This window comes from Pogoniulus pusillus, chromosome 10 (assembly GCF_015220805.1).
Source record: "Pogoniulus pusillus isolate bPogPus1 chromosome 10, bPogPus1.pri, whole genome shotgun sequence".
NCBI classification, from domain to species: Eukaryota; Metazoa; Chordata; class Aves; order Piciformes; family Lybiidae; genus Pogoniulus; species Pogoniulus pusillus.
The window spans coordinates 36,018,581-36,035,933 of NC_087273.1; the positions used below are offsets into that span (position 1 = coordinate 36,018,581).

At 45.4% G+C, this 17,353-nt stretch overlaps 1 protein-coding gene across 2 annotated transcripts in view; it reads left to right on the forward strand.

Annotated features, from left to right (window-relative positions):
* Positions 1-17,353, forward strand: part of GNAL (G protein subunit alpha L) — a 247,645-nt gene that overhangs the window by 164,682 nt on the left and 65,610 nt on the right. For both annotated transcript variants that reach the window (XM_064150235.1, XM_064150236.1), the window contains exon 5: positions 13,069-13,166. In XM_064150235.1, coding sequence (XP_064006305.1) covers positions 13,069-13,166 — 98 coding nt within the window. The remainder of the gene's footprint in view (positions 1-13,068; positions 13,167-17,353) is intronic.

A 17,353-nucleotide genomic window follows, 5' to 3' on the forward strand; every position in this document is an offset into this window, starting at 1 on the left:
TATGTGCCAGTTTGACCTCTCCTGCCTGGTTTCAATGTTTCTCCTGCTGTTGCTTGGGTGCTAATGAAGGTTTTGATGCCACTGCTGCTGAAGTAATTCCAGTCGTGTGTTCTGCTTTTGTTTTTAAATGGTTACTCTGTTTGCCTGTCTTTGTTGTGGGCATTAGAAGCTTGAGCAGCTGCATTTTGTAAACCTACAGCAAAACAGCTCCCTTGTTAGGCGGAACATTTCATAAAGGCTGAAGAAGCAGAGCTGGCTGAGCCATAGGGGACACTTTGGTCTCATAAACAAGAGGCTGATTATCAAGAGACCACACTTGTTTGTGGCAGAGGTAACTGAGCAGGCTTCCTTCTCTCCTGAGTGTCTTACCTGGTACTTTACCCCATAATTTCTGCATTAAGTACACTTTAAAGTGTTTGTTTTCACAGCTTACAGCCACACTTGGTAGCCATTTGGGGGTAAAGAGTGTTTTTAATAGACATAAGCAAAGCAGCAATAATTGGAGGCACTGAGCCAAATCATCACTCACTGTTCTGGATTTCTTGTACCACCAGTTTGCAACCTCCTCCGTTGAAGACTGAGTTAAGATTCCAGTTTAAGGTCAGGCTCTAAAAATTGAGCTTGCCCATGCAATACTTCTACGAAATCATACAGGAAGCTTTTTAGAATAGTTTTGTTTCTCTAAGGCCCTGAGTCTTGCATTGCAGAGTAATGGAAAATAAATACTTTTTTTTTGTTGTTTTAACTGCAGTAAAAGGTAGTTTGTTTGACTTAAATTCATCTTCCTACTGCCTACTTGATTTATTGCATAGCATAAGAGTGCCTTTTATTTTTATTCTCATTGTTCACCTTGAAGCCCCAGGTGTCATTCCCTCAAGTTTATTCATTCTGCTTGTTTATCACTTTTATTATACATTTGGTATAGTATTACTATAAATTCTTAAGAAGCAGATGGTTTCTTCTTCACTCCATACTAAAAGCTTTTCACTCTTGGGTTACATTCTGTTGAGCTACCATGTGTATCTCACAGAAAGATAATCAGATGTGATTTAAAGGCTCGGAGAGATTAAGAAACTACTGGGTACAGTAGTACCAGCTTGTTTGGGGATTCAGGGATGCTCTTGTAAGGTAAGCATGACAAAAATTCAGAGGGTTGTTGTCAGCAGCAGAGAATCCAGTTGGAGGCCTGTGGCCAGTGGTGTTGCCCAGGGATTAGTACTAGGTCCAGATTTGTTCTATATCTTCATCAATGACCTGGATGAAGGGATTGAGTAGACCCTCACCAGTGATACAAAACTGGGAGGCATGGCTGACAGCCTGCCAGGCTGTGCTGCCATCCAATGAGATCTGGGCAGGCTGGAGAGTGTTAAGCAAAGGGGAACCTCCTGAAGTTCAATAAGGGCAAACTTAGAGTCCTGTGTCTGGGGAGGATCAACACCAGGCATCAGTAAAGACTAAGGGTAGTCTTGCTGGAAAGCAGCTCCATGGAGTACTAGTGGACAGCAAGTTATCCATGGGGCAGCATGGAACAGACTTGTGGCCAAGAAGGCTCAACAGCATCCTGCAGTGCATTAGGAAAAGTGTGTCCAGCAGGTGTGGTCCTCCAACTCCTCTCTGCCCTGGTGAAACCACATCTGGAATACTGTGTCCAGTTTTGGACTCCCCAAAACTCTCTGGAGAGAGTGAAGGTGACTGGAGATCTTGAACATGTCTCTTATGAAGAATGACTGAGAGACTTGGGGCTGTTTAGTCTTGAGAAGAGAAAGTTGAGAGAGGACCTTATTAATGTCTGTAAATACCTGATGAGTGGCTGTCAAGATGAAGGTGCCAGCCACTTTTCAGTGGTGCCCAGTAATAGGACAAGGAACAACAGTTAAAAGGTGAAACAAAGGAAGTTCCACCTCAACATGAGGAGAAACTTCTTTACTGTGAGGGTGGCAGAGCACTGGAACAGGCTGCCCAGAGATTTGTGGATTCTCATTCTCTGGAGACTTTCAAAACCTGTCTGGATGCATTCCTGTATGGCCTGTGTGTGACCCTGCTTTGGCTGGAATGTTGGACCTGATGACCTTTAGGGGTCCCTTCCAACGCCTAACGCTCTGTGTGATTGTGTGATTCTGTGATGGTAGGCTGTAGAAATACCCAATCTGGTGTGTCAGGAGCGACCACAGGGTAAAATTATTTTCTCCCTTTGACCAGATTCATAGCTCTCTGATGAGTGTGTTGGTCATTATATAACCTTGCTTTTCTTTTCCCCCTTCATCCTCAGCACTTGAGTTATGGAGAAAGTTAAATTTAAAGCAGAACCCAGTCAAAGTATCAGTGCTGGGAAAGTTTGTCTCAGACTCCATATGTACAAGTCTTGAATTAATGAGAAAATACCTAGAACCTAATGGACACAGGAGCAGAACTCTGACATTTAAATTGCCTTAATCTGAGTGTCCAAGAACGTTTGCACCAAGTGCAGACTGTGGAGGCTTGCAAGAGTCTTGGAGCTCCAAAAGCATCTTTCACTTGATCCTGTTAAATTCCAGGTTTTACATGGCTAAATATAAACTTTTACAACTGCCATTCTCCTGTTTCTTTACGTGGCTTACACTACAAAACCCAGCGGCACGCTGATAAGCTAATCGGATTTGTGGCATCTGTTGCAGCCAGCGTAGCAGCCACACACACGCCTCCAACGCCCCCAGAAGCTTTCTGTGTGAGGGAGGAGCTCAACTGAGCCTCTCTTCACCTGGGATGCCATCTCTGTGGCTATCCTCCTGCTGTCCCTCTGGTCATCCCCCAGGCACTGCATGGGAAAAGCCTTCCTCACAGCTTAGTGGCGAGTGGAGAAAGTGGAAGGTTAGAGGCCTTCACCCTGGTCACCTCTCTCGGAATGTGTTGCTGCCTGTCCACCCTGTAGCAGCTCAGCATCCTGCTGCTCCCCACTGCTGCCATGCTCAGCACCTCTGGCTGCAGGCTGATGGATCTGGTTGTGGTTTGTCATCAGATGTCAGGATGGTATCTGGATGGCAGAGACAGGCATAGTACACTGAGAAAACCCTTCTGTTAAATATGTCTGGCAAGGTTCTGGTAGCAGGGGTTCTACAAAGGTGGCTTTTGTGAGAAGCTGCTAGATGCTCCTTCCATGTCTGATGGAATCAATGCCAGCCAGCTCCAAGATGGACCTGCCACTGGCTATAGCTGAGCCCAGCAGTGATGGTGATAATGTATTTAAGAAGGAAAAATGTTGCTGCACAACAACAGCCTGAAGAACAGGAGTGAGATCATCACAGAATATATATTGGGTTGTATGCAAAGTCAGAGATAATCCTGTCCAACCTTTGGCCCAGCAATGAGAGAATATGCAGGAGAAACAACTCTGCAGAACAAAGGTCAGTGAAGAAGGAAGGGGAAGAGATTCTCTAGAGTAGAGATTCCTCTGCAGTCTGGTGAAGACTATAGCAAGGCAGGCTGTCCACTTGCAGCCCATGGAGGACCACACACCAGAGCAGGTGGATGTCTGAAGGAAACTGTGACCCCATGGGAAGCCCACTCTGGCAGGACCTGTGACCTCCTGCAGGGAAGAACCCACGCTAGAGCAGGTTTGCTGGCAGGAGTCAAGAGCCCGTAGGGTACCCACACTGGAGCAGTATCTTCTTGAAAGACTACATCTCTTGGAAGGGACCCACACTGCAGCAGGTATTGAAGAACTACAGTCCATGAGAAGGACTTACATTGGAGACCATGGAGATGTGTCTCTCATGGGAGGGACTTCACACAGGGAAGAGTGTGAGGAGTCCTCCCCATGAGGAAGAAGGAGCAACAGAGACATGTGATGAGCTGACCACGGCCCCCACTCCACATCTCCCTGCGCTGCTTCGGGGGGGAAGGTAGAGGAATCAATGGCAAAGTCAAGCACAGGAAGGCTCAGAGGATGGCAGCTCAACTACCTTCCTGGTCAATTTGTTGCAGTGTTTGATCACCCATGGTAAAGAACTTCCTCCTAACATCCAATCTAAATCTACTCTTCTCTACTTTGAAGCTACTGCCTCTCATCCTATCACTGCAGGGTGTTGTAAATGGTCCCTCTCTAGCCTCCATGTGGCTTTATTCAAGAACTGGAAGGCTGCCATTAGGTCTGCTCAGAGCCTTCTGTTCTCCAGGCTGAACAACCCCAGCTCCCTCAGCCTGTCCTTGCAGCAGAGGTGTTTACTTATATTTTTTTGGTTGAGTGAGGGAAGAGGTAGTAACTGAGATACAGAACGGAAGCAATGGCTTTTATTTCATACCCACAGTGGCAGAACTATGAAAATGTGTAGCATTTGCCACTTCTCTAAATCAGGCTAATCAAACAGGTGTAACCTGTGTTCTGGATAAGAGCACTTAACACTCCTGAATCACAGAGTCACGGAACTTCAGAGGTTGGAAGGGACCTCCAGAGGTCACCCGAGTCCAACCTCCCTGCCAAGGTAGGATCCCCTAGGGTAGTTCACACATCCAGGCAGGTTTTGAAAGTCTCCAGAGAAGAAAACTCTCTGGGCAGCCTGTTCCAGTGCTCTGCCACCCTCACAGTAAAGAAAATTCTCCTCATGTTGAGGTAAAACCTTCTATGTTCCAATTTGTAGCTGTTGCTCCTTGTTGCTCCTGGAGCTCAGGAGAACCATAGCAAAAGTTTTGGCTTGAGGGAGATGAATCTTATTTCCTTTAGATCTGAGCTCCTGTTTCCAGCTTTGCAACACAATAAGAGAGCAAATAGGTGGAGTAGAAAATACAGGGGAGCCTTCTCCATCCCAGCTTCTGGGAGATTTACAGGATAGCTGCTAACTGTATGCTGCCTCTGGAAGGGAGACAGAAAGGAATTTTAAAAGAATAAAAAAACTGTGTTCCTGACCTCACATGAACTTCTGTGGCTTGTAAAGCAATTAGAGGAAAAGTTCTCTATCCAAACTACATGAAGAGCTGTTCGTGGAGATATGTCATTGTTTAATCATCACTAATATTTGTTCCCAATTTAGGCAGCTGAAAAGTGAAACGAGTCCACTTTTTAGCTACTTGAAAAAAAAACCAACAACAACAAACCCTTTTTTTTGTAAGAGTTATAAGGGGGAGGAGGTTTCTAAGGTAACCTACCAATAAATAAGTTTATTTCCAAAATAAGGAAAATGAAATCGCAAGAACATGCTGTAACTTCTAGTAGGACAAAGTTGGAAAGCAGTGCTTTGAGACTTAGCTGTAGTGTATCTGCATCTGCTGGCTTTAGTGGTTCCTTTAAATGCTTTATACAGGAATACAGTTCCTCCTTTTATTTTCAACCTAAACATGTTACCTTGGGGAATAGATAAGTAAAAATATTCCCACAAGACCAGTATAAAATGTAGTGAAGATTCCATGCTACCAGCTCAGGCTATTTCTACATTATGTACAGAATCACAGAATTTCTTAGAATGGAAAAGATCTTCAGGATCATTGAGTCCAAACATTGGTTTCACACTGACAAGTCCTTGACTAAACCAAATCCCTCAGCACAACTTCTAACCACCATGAACAGCTACAGTTGGAAAGGACCACCAGGATCAGCCAGTCCAACCTTCATCCCAACAGCCTTCATCACTAGACCATAGCCTCAAGTGCCACATCCACTCTCCTTTTAAACACCTCCAGGGATGGTGACTCCACCACCTCCCTGGGCAGCCTGTTCCAGTGCCTGACCACCTGCCCATGAAAGAAATTCCTCCCAACATACAACCTAAACCTCCCCTGGTGCAACTTGAGGCCATTTCCTCTTGTGCTATCATGAGTAATTTGGGAGACCAACTCCAGCCTCACGACAGCCTCCTTTTAGGTAGTTGTAGAGGGCAATCTTACATCTTACCTTGCTTTGTTCACAGAGAAAAAACAAGGAATCATGATTTATTTGTCACTTGATTATTTTTGGATGGCCCATGAATATTTAAGTACAGCAAAAATTACCTCCTAGTGAAAAAGATCAGGGAATGAGTCTTTTGGATTGTCTCAGAAGGAGCAGAAAATTTCCAGTAAATATTGGAGTAGTGTTATCATTTCCATCACCTCAGAGTTTTGGTGTTGTGCAGGCTAATGGATTCATAGGATGGTTTGGGTGGGAAAGGTCTAGTTCCATCCCCTGCTATGGGCAGCAACATTTTCCACCAGACCAGGTTGCTCAAGGACTCATCCAACCTGGCTTTGAACACCTTCAGGGAGGGGGCACCAGTGACCTGCCTGGGCAACCTGTGTCTCACCACCCTCACTGTAAAGAATTTCTTCCTAATCTCCAGTCTAAATCTGCCCTCTTCAAGCTTCAATCCATTCCCTCTCATCCTATCACTACAAGCCCTTGTAAAAAGCTCCTTCTTGGCTTTTTTGTAGACACTGGAAGCCTGCCCTAAGGTCTCCTCGGAGCCTTCTCTTCTCCAGGCAGAACAGCCACAGCTCTCCCAGCCTGTCCCCATAGGAGAGGTGCTCCAGCCCTCTGGTCATCTTCGTGATCCTCCTCTGGACCTCCATCAGTTCTTTGTCCCTCTTATGCTGGTGACACCAGAACTGGACACAGTAATGCAGATGGGGTTTCATGAAAGCAGGGCAGAGGGGCAGACTGCCCTCCCTTGCTCTGCTGGTCACACTCCTTTTGATACAGCCCAGCACACAGCTGCCTTCTGGGCTGCAGTGACCACTGCCAGCTCATGGTGAGTTTTTCAGCAGCTGACACCTTCAAGTCCTTCTCCTCGAGACTACTCTTGATTGACTCCTCCCCTGGCCTATATTTGTGCTTGGGATTGCCCTGACTTAAATTCTTAGCTAACTGGTGTCGATTAATGTGTGGAGAACAAAAAGACCTGTGACTCCTGAGACCTGAGACATCATCATTTATTTTACTGCTCTAATAAAAGTACTCCCTCCAAAAACAGATTAATGGGTTTGTTTACGTAGTAGGTGCAACTATTTGTGTGGCTCTGTCCCTAAGGAAGAGTTTGGGGGAAACAGCTCTGTTTGATGTTCACAGATGTGTCATGATGCAGCTGCTTTCCTGCTTTCAGGCATGGGACATTAATCCTGCTTCTCTTCAGGATACTAAAGATTTTTAGAGGATTTTGGTGACTTGGATCCAACTGAGGTCAGCTGCATGTGCTTGCAAACCAAGTGCAGCAGTGATTTTCCATGTCCCTGTTGTTTCCTGTCCCAGCTCTTCCTAGAGGACCTGACCCTGACTGTTATGAGCTTCAGAAAAGCCACTTTTCAGCAGTCAGACCTTTAAGGAAATATTTATTAGTTCATCTCAGGATGTAAGGCACTAAGGTTGCAACTCTACTCTTAAACCTTATTTGTGTTGTACTAACCCAAGGTCATGAAATGGGCTGCCCAGGGAGGTGGTGGAGTCACCATCCCTGGGGATCTTCAAGTAGAGACTGGATGAGGCACTTAGTGCCATGGTCTAGTGGATTGGATAGGGCTGAGTGATAGTTTGGACTGAACGATCTTGGAGCTCTCTTCCAACCTGGTTGATTCTGATTCTGTTTTTATATAGTTTGCTGTCCACCAAGAATATTAAGTGAAAAGTTTTAGCCCATCTTCCTTAATCAGCCAGAGCAAATCTTAATTCACTGTCCCATGAACTACCTTGTCTCTTCCAGCTTGGAACACTGAAAAATGTTCTTCACCAGAACTGCTGTGAAGCCCAGGAACAGGCTACCCAGGGAAATGGTGAAGTCACCATCCCTGGAGGGATTTTAAAAGGGTGCTGAGAGACACAGGTTTAGTGGTGACTTGGCTGTGCTGGGCTAATGGTTGAACTCGATGATCTTAAAGGTTTCTTCCAACCGCAACATTTCTGTGACTCCCTGCAGCAGGCATTGCCAGACATGGCTGCCACCCTAGGGTACTGCAGCCCCTCAGATAACTTGTGCTTAACCCAAAGCCTGCACTTTTATTGGCTTAACAATGCCTGCTTGCCAACAAGGTCACTGTGATGTGGTCATAGCTAGGGAAAGAAGAGGTGACAAACCTTGAGGTCTATGGGAATGAGCCATGGGGGCTGGCGAGTGAGGAGCAGTTGCTGGGTGGTTGCTTGGGGAAAAGGGACTTGGTTGTAGAGGTTGAAGCTAATGTGGTGACTGCTATCTGAAGGTTGTCCTAGGATGGAGAGTAGGTTGGGACCCAGCCATGTTTGGCATGTGTGGGCAGGATCATCCTGTGTGCTTGACTGTACAATAGGAACCTTCAGCAGCTGAGAAATAAAAACAGTGAAGAAGTTAGAGCAGACAAGAAAGGGATTAAAAACAAGTGTGAAAAGTTGGATCGTGGTACTCGGTGTCTTGAAATGAAGCAGGATTTTTCTGGAAGGCTTTAGTCACCTGGGAAAGAAGGATTGGGTAGCTGTGTGGGAGGCAATTTGCAGGCAAGTGTACTCTGCAGCAGATCAGTACATTTTAATGAGGGAAGTGTATTTGCTCCATTTGAGAGGATTTGCTTTGATCTACAAGTCTGGAAGTCGTTTTAAATAGGCTGCTTTGAGAGATAATGGTCAGGTGGAAATTCTGGAGGCATATAATATGGAAACCCTGTATTTACAGCGTATTTGGAGGCTCTCAGAAGCTGAGCTGAAAAGATTGCTTCTTTCTTAGAAGAGATTTTTAAGAGTAAATAAAGCTTATAGAGAGGATGTAAAAACAGAAGTGAAGTTAGAAACTCCTGTGGCTGTGCAGTTTGATTTATTTGCTTATTTATTTCCACCAGCAGCCATCTCTCAGTCCATCCCCCATTGCAGGGAAGGATGCTTTCACAATGACATCCTTCTCTTCTTCCCATCCCCTTCCCATGGGCTGTGTAGGGGACATTTTGGAGATGTAGATTCCCCTCTTAGATGGCTTTATGGGCAGGTGGTGAGGATGGGAAGGCAGCTGCATTGTGCTTGGCCCCCATGCCTGCGGCAGTGGGAGCCTGCAGGAGGGAGGGCTGGAATTGTCCACACACCCTTTGAAGAGGGTGGCAGAGCTGGATCCCTCTCCCTCAGGACCCTGATGCTTATCCAGAATTTGCTTTATCCACTAGGGAGCCATTGCCTTTCTTTGGACAGAGACGCCACAAGTCAGATGCATTCGGCTGGTGCCCTAAATGTCAACCAAGCATTAGCTTTACGTTTGAGGAATGTTCCATCTTTCTGGTCTTTATCATTGTTACACACCCAGTTCTTTTCTTTTTCTAATAGAATCACAGACTGTTTGGATCCAAAGGGACTTTTAAAGGTCATCTGGTCCAAATCCCCTGCATTAAGCAGGGTCATCTTCCACAAGTCAGGTTGCTCAGAGCCTGAAATGTTTCCAGGGATGGGGCTTCTCTGAGCAACCTGAGCCAGGATTTCCCCACTCTCATGGCAAAAATATTCCTTGTACCTAATCTGAATCTCCTTCTTTTAGTTTAAAACCATCACCCCTCATCCTGTCACAAAATGCCCTGCTAAAAGGTTTGTCCCCATCCTCTTTACAGGCCCCCTTTAAGTACTGAAAGGCTGTGAAAGTTGTGGTCTCTTACATGTGTCCCCCTTTCTCCTACTCACTTTGTTGTCTTGTCCCTTCTCGAGTTTGTTCTTACTTTTCTTTTGCTGTAGAAACAGAGAGTTTCTAGTAGCAGTCATGCAACTTCAAAAGGTGCATCTGCAGTGTTTTAAACAATCATTGTAGAAGTCATTAGAGTAACAAAGGCAAATAAACATGGCCTTGGGATGGTGAGGAAATAAATTCCAAGGGCAGTATAAGCATATGCCAGTCTCCATTGTTGCCTCCTTTCTTCCTCCAAGGTTTTCTGTGAAGGTTTTTCACACCTGCTTTAGCATCTTTAAACTTTGGAATGGATCTTCCTCTTCCTCTCTGCACTGTGCACATTGTAACTGAAATTGAACTGGGGTTGTTCAGCCTGGAGAAGACTTATAAGGGACCTTATCGTTCTCTACAACTACCTAAAAGGAAGTTGTAGTCAGGTGGGGGTCAGGTTCTTCTCCCAGGCAACTTGTGACAGGACAAGAGGGCATGGTCTGAAGCTGTGCCAGGGCAGGTTTAGGTTGGATATTAGGAAGCACTTCCTCATGGAAAGGGTGAGTAGGCACTGCCCAGGGAAGTGGTAGAGTCACCATCCCTGGAGGTCTTTAAGAACAGATTGGTTGTGGCACTTGGTGGCATGGTTTAGCTGATGCCATGGTGTTATAAGCTGGACTTGATGACCTCAGAGGTCTTTTCCAGCCTCAATGATTCTATGATTCAGTGAAAGGGGGAAATAAAAGCATTTTGAGGGTTATGCAGGACCTCTGTAGCTCATTTTCAAAGCTTAGCTAAGTAATTGTCAGTACTGATTTGTTCTGAAAATCCTGTCCTATTTCATCTCTCCCTGAGAGCATCACCAGGAGGTGACAGGCAGTTGCTGAGGAGCTGAGTCTCACCTTCTGGGGCACCCTTACAGGAGTCTTATGCAAGGCTGGGAAACCCATACAGAACTCACCACGCTGCCAGGATCTTTTGCTGTGAACTTTGTCTTTTGGGAGAAGTTTTTGATCCTGGGAAGGTGTGGGGAGGGACCTGCCAACAACTTCAGAAAGCCTCAGAAATCAGATACTTCTGCAGCACTTTGAGAGGATCACAAAGAGAATAGTGGTGTGATGCCCATTCTGCACGGAGCCAAAGTGAACCATGGAAAAGCAATTTGTTAGCTCCCACAGATTTATGACTGAGCAGAGGGCTCTGGTGATTTAGTAGCAGTGCTGAGGTGCTAAGAGATGGCAGCTTCTGTGTTTGTTGACATATTACTGTAACAATTTGGCTTGAGGGAGGAAAGACTCAGTTGTGTGATAAAGGAAATATTAATTTTTCTAGCTACTCTTCATTTGATTCTTTTAAAGCTGTAGCTGGAAAAACTCAGCTGTGGTTTGATTTGCCAGGAATCGTAGAACAACAGAATCATTTATGTTGGAAATGACTTTTAAGATCAAGTCCAACCATTAACCCAGCCCTGCTAGGCCACCACTAAACCATAGAATCATAGAATCAACCAGGTTGGAAGAGACCTTCAAGATCAGCCAGTCCATCCTAGCACCCAGCCCTATCCAGTCAACTAGACCATGGCACTAAGTGCCTCAGCCAGTCCTTTCTCGAACACCTCCAGGGACGGTGACTCCACCACCTCCCTGGGCAGCCCATTCCAATGCCAATCACTCTCTCTGCCAACAACTTCCTCCTGACATCCAGCCTAGACCTCCCCCGGCACAACTTGAGACTGTGTCCCCTTGTTCTATTGGTGGTTGCCTGGCAGAAGAGACCAACCCCACCTGGCTACAGCCTCCCTTCAGGGAGTTGTAGACAGCAATGAGATCACCCCTGAACCTCCCCTTCTCCAGGCTGCACACCCCCATCTCCTTCAGCCTCTCCTTATAGAGTTTGTGCTCCAGGCCCCTCACCAACTTTGTTGCCCTTCTCTGAACACCTTCCTGCACCTCAACATCTCTCTTGAATTGAGGAGCCCAGAACTGGACACAGCACTCAAGGTGTGGCCTGACCAGTGCTGAGTACAGGGGAAGAATGACCTCCCTCATCCTACTGGCCACACTATTCCTGATACATGTTCCTCAGCACCACATCTACACATCTTTTTAATCCTTCTGGAGGTGGTATGGAATGATAGAACATAAAATGGACTCCCAGCTTTAAAAGGAGCTGCAGCATCTTTACAGCAGGAGCTGGAGGAGCAGAGGAGCCAGCAGGCAGCATCAGATGCGTGTGTGTGTTTTATACACCAGAGCTGTGGCTTCACCATCACCAAGGACTGCTTTGATTCCTCTTTCAAGTAATTCTGAAAAAAGGCTTCCAGGAGATATTTCTGGACTGGGTTGCCTGGGATAGCTGCTAGGAAAAGCACATTGTGCCAGGCAGCTGCTTGCAGGGAGCAGCATTGAGCAAAGACTCTCAAAAAGTGTTGCCTGAGAAAATAGTGAGCAGTGGAAAGTTGTGTTTTTCAGGAAAATTACACAATCCTTTTAAAGTTACAGGCTGCCTTTTTCTCTGGAAAGCTGATGTTTATAAGCTGAGCAGCTTTTTGCATTTCCTGTGGGAGAAGCATAGGTTCAGTTGAAAATGAAGTGGACATTCCTTTCAGTAATATTTCTGCTTATAGGAAATTTCATATATGGAGAGGACTGAATTTTGAAGGCACTCTTCCTTACCTATCACCTACTGGAAGCTGTCAGCAGCCATGTGCTCATAATATTTTACTGCCAGTTAGCTAATAAATTCTGTTCCTTTTCTTCTCTGGAGGTGTAATCTGTCATTCTGCAGAAAGTATAAAGCATGAAGAAGGGGGGAAGGAAGCAACACAGTGTATGGAGCTGGTGCTTAGGGACGTGGTTTAGTGTTGACCCTTCAGTGCTGGGCTGAGGGTTTGACTGTGTGCTAGTTTGAAGCAGGCTAGAATGTTTTGGTGAGAAGAATTAGATTACAGGCTGTAGAAAGAAAACAATGGGGATGTCTACTTCGCTCACAGCCTTGCTGAGATGTGTAGGAACAAGAAATAAAAACATTAGATAATCTCTCTCACTGGGGCTGCTGGCTGAGCTGCAGCTCTCTAACCTCACCCTCCATTTTGGGCTAAGCCACTTTGCTTCCTAACCCCCTGGCCAAACCTCCATTCTTCCTTGGGATTGGGGTAAGGTTGAGAGGGGTCGGGGGAAGGTGAAGGGGTGGCTGAGAGCCCCTCCTGGGCACTCAGGTTTCTGGGAGGGGTGTTGTGTTTCTGTATTACCTCTTATCTTGTCTATTTCTGCCTATAACTGTATATACTGTAAATATCTGCTTGTATATTGTGCCAGCTGTAAATACAAGCTTCACTCATATTTCCAGAGCCAGCTGAGTCTAGTCTGGGTGATTGCTGAAGTGGGGGGGGGGGGCAGGGGACACCCAAACCATCACAGCCTGCGTGATCTCTGAGGTCTCTTCCAACCAGAGGCATTCAGTGATTCTGTGATAGAGACTGGGGGTTGGGATGTCTGAGCAACGTCCTCTTAGCTGTGCTGTTTCCAATTCTCAGGAATTCTTTGAGCATGCGAAGAAGCTGTGGGATGATGAAGGCGTAAAGGCGTGCTTCGAGAGGTCCAACGAGTACCAGCTGATCGACTGCGCGCAGTAGTAAGTATTGCTTTGCATGCAGCTCACAGCCACAACTGGAACCACCCTTAATAAGGTATGGAAGGGCATCTGCACCCTGCTGTCCAACAGATATACTCGGGTGAAGATGGAAAGAATGCAGGTGAATAGCTTCTCTCATGTCCTGTATCTCAAAGAGAAGGCTGAGGGGAGATCTTACTGCTATCTTCAGCTCTCTAATGGGATGGTATAGAGATGGAGCTCAGCCTCCTTTTGGAAGTGTGTAGTCATAGTATGAAAGGCAACAGACACAAAAGCCAGTGCAGGAAACTCAAATTGGATACCTGGACAAAAGTCATTACCACAAAGGTGGTCAAACACTGGAAAAGATTGCCCACTTAGGCTGTGGGATCTCTGTCCTTGAAAATGTTCAGACTTCATGGTCAGGCCTTGAGCACCCAAAACCAGGCAAGAGTGGGACTAGACCTAAATGACTTTACAGTTTCCAGAACTTTACAATTTCCGATCTTCAGAACTTTATTTCAGATCTCCTGCGTGGGCACCATCAGGCACCAGCCCCTGTTCTGCAGAAGGAAGGTTCATTCAAAACCAGATGTGATAGCTCCACAGTGGGTTTTGGCACACTTCTCCACTTACAGCACACAACTGAAAATCTCAGTTTATAATCATGCATGGAGGAGCAAAGAGCCCCAAACACATTTAAATTAGCAAGCTGTGGCTGCAGTGCAAGATTTCACATTTTCATCCTCTGTTCAGGCTAAGCATGTTGAGCAAAAAGAATGGATTGGTTTATCATAGCTTGCCATTATTATGCAACTAAATATTCTGCCTCGATTATTTAACAGCTAATAAGGAGGAGTGTGGAAAAAAATATCAAAAATTTGAAGTATCTTTATTCCATTTGAAATAGATTCACATAAAGTCAGTTTGATTTAAACCACAAAGTTTAAGAAATGTGGAGGCAATCAGAGGGAAATGCTTTGGTTTAAATTCTGAGACCCAGGCAGCACTGAAATTAGAATCATAGAATGGTAGGGGGTTGGAAGAGACCTCCAGAGATTATTGAGTCCAAGCCCCCTGCCCAAGCAGGATCATCAAGAGCAGGTTACATAGGAATGTGTCCAGATGGATCTTGAAAGTCTCCAGAGAAGGAGACTCCACAACCTCTCTGGGCAGCCTATTCCAGTGCTCTGTTGTCCTCACAGCAAATAAGGTTCTCCTCATGTTGAGGTGGAACTTCCTGTGTTCCAATTGGTGTCTATTGCCTCTTGTCTTGTCACAGGACACCACTGTAAGGAGCCTGGCCCCTTCTTGGCACCCACCCTTCCATAAATGTGTAAACATCAGTAAGATCCCCTCTCAGTCATCTCTTCCCCAGCCTCAGATCTCTCAGCCTTTCCTCCAGGGCTGGAAGTCAAGACAGCAGAGGGGTTATAGCAAGTGTCCTCCCAGACCCATCCATGTCCAAGGGAAGAGATTCTTCCCAGACTGGAGAGCTGCAGCTCCCACCTACTACTACCTAATGGTCCCAGGTCTTCACAGTCCACTAAAGCTTCTGAGATCCTTACCTGACTGGATGCAGACCTGCATTGCTAATTTCTGGAGGAGAAAAATGCTAAGCACTATTTTACTAAACACAGTCTTAATTAAATACATTTGGGTCTTCTCTGCCCCATGTACATCAAGTGAAGCTGCACATGTGTACGCAACACAGCATCCTAAAAGAGGTTCTTCTGGCTGGACCTGTCCTGAAAAGAGAGCTGTAGTAGATTGCAAAGGTGCAAATCATAAACCAAAGCGCATTCATGAAAACAGATTGATCAGAAATAGTCCATGATCATACCAGGGCTGCAGAACTCAACTGTCCTGTGTAATAACCTAGCCCAAAAATGCACATTTCATGTGAAGTGCTGTTAGGAAAATGTATATTCTTAGAGTTGCTATGTGATTTGGGGTTTGCAGAGAGCACGCTCCAGTGTGTTGTGATTTGTGTCATTGGCAGTGTGGTCAGCAGTGATGCCACAAGGCTGTGGTAGCACTCAGTGCTTTGTTTCCTGTCCTCTCTGCTCTCGGTGCCAGGGCTGAGGCAGAGGAAGCAGGAGGTCTTTCAAAAGGGCTTGACACACATCTGCCGCAACAGGGAATTTTGGTGCTGCAGGTCATCTCTTCTTTTCCCTCTTCCCAGGCTATTTTTGGGAAAGAGAAGGACCCAATAATGATTCATCAGCACATGGAAGTGAGGGAAAATGATTTATGCGTAGGAAGGAACTCACTTGACCTCAGCAGACTGAATTTAGCCAAAGCTGGGCATTTGTTTATAGTCCAGAGTGACTGCAAATGAAAGCTGTGGTTGTACACAAAAAGGCAAGTAGAAAGTTGTCCTAAATGGTGATCAGTGGTTTCCTCTCTGCCCTCACCTACATCCACCACCATGGTACAGATCTGAGCAAAGCTTGCTGAAGAGTTCAGGCTGTTTATGACTGTACAATCATAGAATAGTTTTGGTTGGAAAAGACCTTGGAGATCGTTGAGTCCAACCATTATCTAAGTCTACAAAGCCTGGTGCTAAACCATGTCCCTCAGCACCACATCTCTGCATCTTTGAAATACCTCCAGGGATGGAGAGTATTTAACCACCTCCCTGGGGAGCCTGTTTCAGCATCTGAGAACCCTTTCAGTGAAAAAGTGGCTTTTAATAGCCAACCAAAACCTCCTCTGCTGCAACTTGAGGTTGTTTCCTCTTATTCTATCACTCATTATTAGGAAGAAGAGACCAACACCTCTCTTTCTACAGCCTACTTTCACTCAAATAAGATATCAGAACAAGAGAATAGAATAATGACATCTAGTTAAAATAAATTAATATAGCCTTTACATTAGTGATCAGTAAAAACCAATGCATCCCTCAGGCCTGCTTTGAAAAATGGTGCTGAAAGGACCAGGTGAAAAAGGAAGACACTGATCTATAATATTAATGATATTATACTTTCCCTTTTAAAAAAGTGACACCTCTCTACAGGCTGTGACAAGGAGAACAGTGTTAAGTATCCTGTTACACCCAAAACAAATCATACCTGGGGAGAAAGTGGATCTAGAATGAAGAAGGGGACCTTATTGTGGCCTTTCAGTATTTACAGATGACCCATAAGAAAGAGGGGGCAGTCTTTTTGACAGGGCCTGTTGTGACAGGACAAAGGGTGATGGTTTTAAACTAAAAGAGAGAGATTTAGACTGGAGAGGAGGAAGAGATTTATTACACTGAGTATGGTGAAACCCTGGCCCAAGTTGCTGAAAGTGGTGGAACCATTCCAGGTCAGGTTGGATGGGACTCTGAGCAACCTGATCTAGCTGAAGATGTCTCAGCCTACCATGGGGAGGTTGAACTAGAAGACCTTTCAAAGGTCCCTTCCTACCCAAACCAGTCTGTGATTCTGTGAAGTCTACTATCCTGAAAGATAAAACTAAATCCTACTACCCTTTCCTCTGAAAATTGAAAGAAAGATTATTCAAGTTTTGTTCTGTCTTCCCTCCACATCTTCTAACTGGCTTGTCTTGTCTTTATTCTGAAGTTAGTTATTATAGCAGTAAACATTACACTTCTGTAGTTCTTCACCTTTAGGACACATTTATGAAATAGAATTTGATAGTTAAATATCTCTTGAGTGTACCTGTGTGTTCCATTTCATGATCTACCTGAAAATATGACAGCTAAGTGACACATTTGCAAGCTTTCCGTCTTACAGCAGAAGACTTGAAACTTGGGAACAGCCACATCACTAAACTGATCAAACAGCCTTTTTCTCACAGATAAGGATTATTTGTAATCTTAACAGAAAGAAAAATGCACACAACTTCTATCTGTCCCTCCATCATGCCTTGAAAATTCAAACAGTTGCAACAAAGTCAATGGCAAGGAGACATAAAGCTGCTGTGTCTTTGCTGCATGAATGTAGTTCTGTACTGTGCGCCAGTGGTGTTTGCTTTGCCCAGAACATTTCTGTGCTAGCACTGGATGGACCTTATTCAGAGTTAGTGCCTTGTATCTGAGAGAGCATGTGAGACTGGGTGAGACACCCAGTTCTGGTATGAACACATCCCAGAATGTTAGGGGTTGGAAGAGACCTGGAGACCATCTAGACCAACCCCCCTGCCGAAGCAGGATCACCTAGGGAAGGCCACACAGGAACACATATAAGTGGGTTTGGAAT